At 35.6% G+C, this 9,411-nt stretch overlaps 2 protein-coding genes across 2 annotated transcripts; one reads left to right on the forward strand and one right to left on the reverse strand.

Annotated features, from left to right (window-relative positions):
- Positions 1-413: 413 nt before the first annotated feature.
- Positions 414-566, forward strand: CBG24872 (the record flags this gene model as incomplete). The annotated part of the gene is made up of 1 exon (XM_002648511.1): positions 414-566. A coding segment is annotated over one exon (153 nt), but the record flags the coding sequence as incomplete, so codon positions are not given.
- A 1,459-nt stretch (positions 567-2,025) lies between these two features.
- CBG24873 lies at positions 2,026-5,900 on the reverse strand (the record flags this gene model as incomplete). Its single annotated transcript, XM_045240850.1, has 5 exons — positions 2,026-2,146; positions 2,283-2,408; positions 3,997-4,278; positions 5,476-5,663; positions 5,877-5,900. The coding sequence occupies 5 exons, from the start codon at positions 5,898-5,900 to the stop codon at positions 2,026-2,028; spliced, it is 741 nt and encodes a 246-aa protein (XP_045091429.1).
- Between the last annotated feature and the right edge of the window lie 3,511 nt (positions 5,901-9,411).

The following is a 9,411-nucleotide window of genomic DNA, read 5'->3' on the forward strand; positions in this document are numbered from 1 at the left end:
AATTCAGAAATTCAAAAATTCAGAAATTCAGAAATTCAGAAATTCAGAAATTCAGAAATTCAGAAATTCAAAAATTCAGAAATTCAGAAATTCAAAAATTCAGAAATTCAGAAATTCAGAAATTCAGAAATTCAGAAATTCAGAAATTCCAAAATTCAGAAATTCGAAAAAAAAAATGAAAACTGAGAAAACTGGCGCATTTTCTAATCTAGAAGAGTGTCTTTTTAATTAGGTTTCTTGGAATCCCATGGGAATTTTCTAGAATCTTAGAAGACAAAAAAGTGTTTTATGATAATTGAATTCTTTAGAACAAAAGAAAAAACTGCAAAATTGAGGTAGATGAAATTCAGAAATTCTGAAATTCAGAAATTCTGAAAAGTTCAAAGTTTTTTTCAAATTATGATTTTTTTTCAGACAAAATCCACCATTTGGCTCTGGAAATTCTTAAAAAACGAATCAATTTCGATGATGATGAAAATGTGAAAATCTACTTGGAAGCCAATCACGGAAAATCGATAAAAAGTCATCCGAATAGATTGAAAAACGGAAATTCAGAAATTTTTTGATTTTTAAATTTTTTTATATATTTTTCCAAAAATATTTTTTAATTAATTTTTTTCTTAAAGGAGGCCAGACATAAAAAAAAAGTTTTCCTGATATTTTGCATAGAGAACCCCCATGAGGGGTTGAACTTATGGCAGGCAGCTCAGGGGTACAGCGCCGCTACCGGCTGAGCTACGGGGGTGCGAAGGTGCCTGCCGACCGATGGCCTACATAAGCGCGGCGCGATTTCGTCCCCCGAACTGTCACCCGAAATTTTTGCTGTCTCGCAAAAAGTAATCTTTCGGAAATCTCCAATTTTAGAAATTGCAGAATTTAGGAATCAACGACTTTGACCAAATATATCTCGATTACTGTAAGAGATATTTGCAAATTCTAAAAGCGAAAATGTTTGTCTTGATATCAGACATTCCGGATTCCGGATTCCTTGTTAATTTCATACGTATTCGATAAAAATGAAGCAAGTTACAGCGAATTGAAATGTTTGCCCAAAAATGCACACACACCCGCAAATCATAAAAATCTTTAAATTTTAAACCTAGTCATGTTTATACTCATTTTGAAGCTCTAAACGAGATAAATTTGAATCCGCAAAAATTTTTGGATTCGGTCAAAAAGTATCCGAGTTACGGTAGTTTTAAACTGGCAGGGTCCCACCACGAAAATCGTAAAAATCCACAAATTTGAAGTATAGTCGTGTTTATACTCATTTTGAAGCTCTAAACAAGGCAAACTGAAATCTGCAAAAATTTTTAGATTTGGTTCAAAAATAGCTGAGTTACGGTAGTTTTACACTTTTTGGGTCCCACCACGAAAAGTGCACAAATTTAAAAAAATCGATTTTTCAAACATAGTCGTGTTTATACTCATTTTGAAGCGCAAAACATTGGAAATTCAAAAATGTAAATTTCATTCGGTTTAGATGGCTATAAAGCAAATTATGGCAATTCGAATTATTTATTTCTAAATTTAAAAAATCCATTTAGGAATCAACGACTTTGACCAAATATATCTCGATTCCTGTAAGAGATATTTGCAAATTCTAAAAGCGAAAATGTTTGTCTTGATATCAGAAATTCCGGATTTCCGGGTCCGGACTCCTGGGTCCGGATTCCATTTTTCACAAAATTCCAAAAATCACAATTTCAAAAACTCTGAACTTTTTGAAAATTCCAGAAATTCTGAAAATCTGGAAAATCCGAGTTTTCAAAATTTCGGAATTTCAGAGTTTTTTTTCAGTTTTTAAATTTTCGAAATTTGGGATTATCCGGATTTTTAAATTCCGATTTTCAAATTCCAGATTTTCAGATTTTTTTTGTTTGTAATTTTAATTCTATTATTAAAAAATGGTTTTATTCAAATAAAGAGATCAAATGAAAGGGATGACATAATAAAATGAAATATAAAACTTAGAGGACTCTGAGAAGTCTGAAAATCTCAAAAAATCGATTTTTTTCCAAAATTCTATTGGCTATGTTGAGAAGAACGATTATCGATTTTTGGGGCGCGCGCCGTCGTTTTGGCCTGCATTTCGAACTTTTTGATGAATGGAAACATGTGGGGCGGGTTGGCTGGGGTGGTGAATCTGAAAAAAAATCTGAAATTTGAAAATTTTGAAAAAATTGAATTTTCAGAATTTTCGTTAGATTTTAGAATTATTAAAAGCTGAAAAATGAATTTTCCACAAAAAAATGTTTTCCAAATTTTTCAGATTACTGTACCCTTTCAGATCCTTCTTCACTGCTGCGACTCGTGGTGTCTGAAAATTAGAATCGTCTGAAAATGGGGCGGATGGTGGAGCACGGGACGCCTGTTTCGACGATGGTTGGCACGTCATTGATTTGTGTCTGAAAAAAGGCCGTTCTAGGCATTTTTAGGCAATTTTAGGCACTTTTAGGCACACTTAAGGCTATTTTAGGCCCTGCAAAAGCTATTTTAGGCACTTTCTAGGCTCTTTTAGGCACTTTTCAGGCTATTTTAGGCTATTTAAGGCACTTTTTAGGCTATTTAAGGCACTTTTTAGGCCATTTTAGGCACTTTTAAGGTTATTTTAAGCACTTTTAGAATATTTTAGGTACTTCTTGGGTCATTTTAAGCACTTACTAGAGTACTTTAAGATCTTGCTAGGCCCTGTTAGGCACTTTTTAAGCTATTTTAGGCATTTTTAAGGCTATTTTAGGTACTTTTTAGGCTATTTTAGCCATTTTTTAGGCTATTTTAGGCACTTTTACGGCCATTTTAGGCACTTTCTAGGCACTTTTAAGGCACACTTAAGGCTATTTTAGGCCCTGCAAAAGCTATTTTAAGCACTTTTTAGGCCGTTTTAGGCATTTTTTTAGGCTATTTTAGGTATTTTTAGGCTATTTTAGGTACTTTTTAGGCTATTTTAGGTACTTCTTAGGCTATTTTAGGCACTTTTTAGGCTGTTTTAGGCACTTAAAGTGCTATTTTAGGCATTTTTAAGGCTATTTTAGGTACTTTTTAGGCTATTTTAGGTACTTTTTAGGCTATTTTAGGTACTTTTTAGGCTATTTTAGGTACTTTTACGGCCATTTTAGGCATTTTCTAGGCACTTTTTAGGCACACTTAAGGATATTTTAGGCCCTGCAAAAGCTATTTTAGGCACTTTTTAGGCTATTTAAGGTACTTTTTAGGCTATTTTAGGTACTTTTTAGGCTATTTTAGGTACTTTTTAGGCTATTTTAGCCATTTTTAGGCTATTTTAGGCACTTTTTAGGCTATTTTAGCCATTTTTTAAGCTATTTTAGGCACTTTTACGGCCATTTTAGGCATTTTCTAGGCACTTTTTAGGCACACTTAAGGCTATTTTAGGCCCTGCAAAAGCTATTTTAGGCCCTTTCTAGGCCCTTTTAGGCACTTTTCAGGCTATTTTAGGCTATTTAAGGCACTTTTTAGGCCATTTTAGGCACTTTTAAGGTTATTTTAAGCACTTTTAGAATATTTTAGGCACTTCTTGGGCTATTTTAAGCACTTACTAGAGTACTTTAGGATCTTGCTAGGCCCTGTTAGGCACTTTTTAAGCTATTTTAGGCATTTTTAAAGTCATATTAGGTATTTATAGGATTTTAGGCATTTTAAAGGTTATTTTAGGCACTTTCTAGGCCCTTTTAGGCACTTCTTGGGCTATTTTAGACACTTTCAAGGCTAATTTAGGCCCTGCAAAAGCTATTTCAGACACGTCTTAGGCTATTTTAGGCTTTTTAAGGCTACTTTAGGCACTTTGCTATTTTGGGCACTTTTAAGGCTGTTTTAGGCCCTGCAAAAGCTATTTTAGGCACGTCTTGGGTTATTTTAGGTACTTTCAGGCTATTTTAGGCACTTTTAAGGCTGTTTTAGGCACTTTTAAGGCTGTTAAAGACATTTTATAGGCTATTTTAGGCACTTTTTAGGCTATTTTAGGCTCACTTTCTAAACGGTGGAATATCCATAATTTTTCTCTGCGCCGCCTCCACATTTTTCGTTTTCCTCATTCCCAGAATTCCGACGTCTTCTGAATGTGCTTCTGAATCCTTTCCCTGATACATTGAATCCGTGAACACCCGGATCATCGACGGCGTCGCCGATTTTTCAGCAAAAGTGGGCGGAGTCTGGGTGGACGAAGGGGGCGGAGCTTGCTGGAATCGAATGTTGGCGAGGCGGAGTTCCGAGATTTCCAGCTCCTTGGCTTGAAGGAGGCGGGTCATGTTGTCTAGTTGGCTGCAAAAAGCATGATTTTTGAGTTTAGAGGGGCCTGAAATGGGCCTAGTCAGGCCTAGAAAAGCCTAGATCAGCCTGAATGGTATAAGCATGGCAAATAGGCATTCTAGGCGTTCTCAGGCTATTCTAGGCACTTTTCAGGCTAATTTAGGCCCTTTTGAAGCTATTTAAGGCCCTGTAGAGGCTATTTCAGGCCCTTCGAAGGCTATTTTAGGCACTTTTCAGGCTATTCTAGGCCTTGCTAAGGCTAATTTAGGCTCTTTTAAGGCTATTTCAAGCCTTTTTCAGGCTATTCTAGGCCCTCCTAGGCACTTTTCAGGCTATCCTAGGCACTATTTAGGCTATCTTAGGCATTTCATAGGTCTTTTTAGAAATTTTCAGGCTATTTCAGGCCCTTTCCATTCTATTTCAGGCACTTTATGTATAGTTTTTTAGTTTGGAGAAGGGCCTGAAATGGGCCTAATCACACCTAGTGTGGCCTAGATCAGCCTGAATGATCTAAAGCTAGGCAAATAGGCATTTTTTTGCTGTTTCCTAGGCGTTTGCAGGCTGATATATGGTCCTTTTTAAGGCAAATATGAGGGTCAGCCTAAGAAAGGCCTAGACCAGCCTAAAAAGCCTAGATAATCCTAAAAAGGGATAAACCAGTCTAAGAATGCCTGAATCATCTTAGAAAAGGCCTAGACAATCCTGAAAAGGGATATACCAGCCTAAGAAAGGCCTGAAGGCCTACAAAGGCCTAGGAGACCTTAAAATGACTCAAAATCGGCAGAAAGAAGACCTAAACCAGCCTAAAAAGCCTAGGTTAGCCTAACAATGGCCTAGATCAGCCTAAGAAAGGCCTAGGCCAGCCTTAGAAGGGCCTAAAAAGGCCTAAAAGACCAGACTCTAAAATGACTCAAAATTTGCAAATAAAGGCCTGTAACAGCTTAAGGAAGGCCTAGATCAGCCTAAGAAAGGCCTAAGAAAGGCCTAAACGTCCCTACAATGACTCACAATTGGCAAATAAAGGCCTAGATCAGCCTAAGGAAGGCCTAAAAAGCCTAGAATGGCTCAAAATCGGCCGATTTCAGCCGAAAAAAGGCCTAAAGAGCCTAAATCGGCTCAAAAAAGGACTAGGAGCGCCTAAAATGGCTCAAAATCGGCCGATTTTCGCCGAAAAAAGGCCTAAATGGGCCTAAAAATCAGGCCTCTCACTCTTTATAATTCTCTTTTTTCTTCTTCTCGAACTGATAAGCGTCTCGAAGCTTATCAAACGCATTCTCCTTCTTCGTCAGCCCACTTATCAAGTGATGCCGTTGCCGGTATTGGAATGTGTAGACACGTGTCACCTCCGTCTCAAACTTTTTCAAATCCTCGGAAATCGGGGTGAACATGCTTTTTACCTGCAAGAAAGACCTGAAATCGGGCCTAAATGGCCTGAAATGGCCTAAAACTAAAAATCGCATTTTTGCGATTTTCAGAGCGTTTTTTGTGAATTTTTCAAATATTTATACGATTTATAGACCATTTCTAATGATTTCAGAGCATTTTCAGAATTTTAAAAAATTTAAAAATTTGAAAAAAAAATTTTTTTTTTTTTGGAAAATTTTTCTTACAGTTTCCGGCATGGTTGGTCCCATTTTGAGCAGTCGAATCGGTTTGATATGGCAGAGAATACACTGGGCGGGTACTGTAACAATTGGATTTTCGGAAAAAAAATTTTTTTTGAAAATTTCAAATTCCCGCCGAATCTCAGAATTTTGAATGAAAATTCAAAAAAATGCAGTTTTTAATGATTTTCAGCAATTTTCATTGGGAATTTTTTTTTCTGAAAAATTAAAATTTTGAAATTTTGAAAAAAAAAATATTTCAAAAATTTTAATTTCCCGCCTAACCGGAAAAATTTGAAATTTTCAAATTTTTTTCTTAGTACTTCTGAAAAAAGGGCAAATTTTAAGCTTAGAGAATTTCAAAAAATTTGAAAAAAATTTTTTTTTTTTTCAAAAATTTCAAATTTCCCACCAAGCCAATTATCTCAAAAACTACCGTAGTACCCAGAATATCCGGTTGACACGATTGTTTGCAATCGACACAGAACACATGCATACAGTTGGAAATATAGAAATCCAGCGATTTCGACGGGAAACGATAACAATGGAAACAGTGCACGGATTCCATTTTCTGCAAAAATCGGGAAAAAAAATTGTTTGCCTGAAAATTTTGAAAATTCTGAAAATTTCAGAAAAATTGAAATTTTTCAAAAATTTTCATTTTTTTAATTTCCAGACAAATTTTTTTTTGGAAAAAAATCTGAAAAACAAAATAAATATATATTTTTTTTTAAAATAATGCTGAGCAATTTTTCGGTTGGCGAAAAAAAAATGCTCAATTAAAATAAGTTTTAAAAAAAAAAATTTTTAATAAAAAAAAAATAATTTTTGAATTTTATTTTATTCGAAAATAACCAACAAAAACACAATTAAACATAGCAAAAATTTGAAATTTTCAGAAAAAAAAATTTGACTGAAAATGGCTGAAAATCGATTTTTTCAGCGATTCAAAAACAACAAGGGGGGAATAACAAGAAGATTCAAAAATAACAGAAAAACTGAAAACATTCAATAATATTTCTAGGCATTTCCAGGTTTTCGTCCCGACTGTCGCATCAAATAGTTCCGCAGCGACTTCTGTTGATCGCGGAACGATCGCTGTCGATTACGCCCACGCACCTTGTTCTTCACCATCGCGAACACCTTCTTCTTCGAGTTCTGCTCGTTGGTACGACCGACGTGTGCTCCCTGGAAAAAACATTTTTTTAAGTGAAAATTCTTGAAAATTTGAGATTTTCAGCTCAAAAATGAGCCTTTTTAGCATTGAAATTAGGTATAAATATGCCTAGGAAGGGCCTAAATGAGCCTAAATGAGCAAATAATGTATAAAAAAACCAAATAGTTTAATTGTTTTCGACTAGATTCCAGTAATTTTCCAGGATATTAGCTGAAAATGTTAGTTTTTCAGCCCAAAATTGAGCTTTTTAGCATTATGGACAGGCCTAGATTAGCCTAGGACAAGTCTAAAAGAGGGCCTAAATGAGGCCTAAATGAGCTCTGTTAAGGATTTTATTTTGAATTTTTATGATTTCCGAAATCTAATTTTCAACTCATTCTTTTGCTTTAATTTTACGATTTTGGGGCATTTTTAGTCAATTTTTTCATCATTTTCAGCCTATTTTAAGGCAATTTTCCGCTTATATTTTCAGTCGAATATTTTGGGTCATTTTTAGTCAAATTTCTCGAATTTTAGCTTGCTTCCAGTTTCAGGCACTTTTCAGGCTAATTTAGGCACTTTTAAGGCTATTTCAGGCACTTTTCAGGCTATTTTAAGCCCTTTTAAAGCTATTTCATACACTTTTAAGACTGGCCTGGGCCCTTTTCAGGCTAATTTAGGCCTTTTTAAGGCTAATTTAGGCCCTTTTAAGGCTAATTTAGGCCCTTCGTAGGCTAATTTAGGCACTTTTCAGGCTAATTTAGGCCCTTTTGAGGCTATTTCAGGCACTTTTAAGGCTAGTTTAGGCCCGTCTCAGGCTAATTTAGGCACTTTTCAGGCTATTTCAGGCACTTTTCAGGCTATTTTAAGCCCTTTTAAAGCTATTTCATACACTTTTAAGACTGGCCTGGGCCCTTTTCAGGCTAATTTAGGCCTTTTTAAGGCTAATTTAGGCCCTTTTAAGGCTAATTTAGGCCCTTCTCAGGCTAATTTAGGCACTTTTCAGGCTAATTTAGGCCCTTTCAAGGCTAATTTAGGCCCCTTTAAGGCTAGTTTAGGACCCTTTAAGGCTAGTTTAGGCCCGTCTCAGGCTAATTTAGGCCCGTCTCAGGCTAATTTAGGCACTTTTCAGGGTAATTTAGGCCCTTTTAAGGCTAATTTAGGCATTTTTCAGGCTAATTTAGGCCCTTTTAAAGCTATTTCAGGCACTTTTAAGGCTGGCCTGGGCCCTTTTCAGGCTAATTTAGTCCCTTTTAAGGCTAATTTAGGCACTTTTCAGGCTAATTTAGGCACTTTTAAGGCTATTTCAGGCACTTTTCAGGCTATTTTAAGCCCTTTTAAAGCTATTTCATACACTTTTAAGGCTATTATAGGCTATTATTTCAGGTTACTATTTTAGGCACGAATTTTTCGAAATTTTTGGTTTTCAGGCGAATTTCAGATTTTTCTTCTCAAAAATTTCAACGATTTTGGGTCTTTTTAAGACAAATTTCAGCATTTTTTTTTCTAATTTTTTAATTTTTTAAAGCTGATTTTTGATAATTTTTGGGTCATCATTTTCAACCATTTTCATTCAAATTTCAGCTATTTTCAGCTCATTTCCAGCCGCATTTTCATATCATTTTTAGCGTATTTGAAGCCTATTTTCAGCCGTTTTCAGCACTTTTTGATACAAATTTCTGTAATTCCCAGCTCTTCTTTTTCAGTCAAATTTTAGCTATTTTTAGACTATTTCTAGCTCATGTTTAGTCCAATTAATGCCGTTTTCAGTCAAATTTCGACATTTTCAGTCTAATTTCGGGTCGTTTTCAGCTAATTTCAGCCATTTTCAGCTTATTTTCAGACGAATTTCTCATTTTTACTTGAATTTTCATCATTTTCAGCTCATTTTCAGCCAGATTTCGGGTCATTTTAAGTTTATTTTCAGCTCATTTTTCGCTCCAATTTACGATTTTGGAACTTTTTCAGTCATTTTTCAGTCAATTTCAGTCGAATTTTGGGTCATTTTCAGCCTAATTTTCAGCCTAACTCACATTTTTCTTTGGCCTTCCGAACTTGTAGTCCTCGTCAGCTCTTCCAGCGGCAATATCAGCCATTCGTTCCTCCTTCGTCTGCCGTTTCTTCTTGTAGAAATGCTCAATGTCCGAGAGACGAGCCAAACCATCCGTGGAGCGTTTCCTGGAAAAAATTGGGAGGTTTTAGGCTCAAAATTGGGCGAAAATCGCTTATTTTCAGCCATTTCCAGTCGTTTCAACACTAAAAAATCCGAATTTCAGTGATTTAAAGACACAAACTGAGTTTTCTAGCTTCCTAGCTCTCACCTCGGAATCAGGACTTTTCAGCCATTTTCAACCTTGAAATCCTTATTTTTGAGCCCCATTTTCG

The sequence above is a fragment of the Caenorhabditis briggsae genome, assembly GCF_000004555.2.
Source record: "Caenorhabditis briggsae AF16 supercontig from assembly CB4, cb25.NA_245, whole genome shotgun sequence".
In the NCBI taxonomy this organism is placed as follows: domain Eukaryota; kingdom Metazoa; phylum Nematoda; class Chromadorea; order Rhabditida; family Rhabditidae; genus Caenorhabditis; species Caenorhabditis briggsae.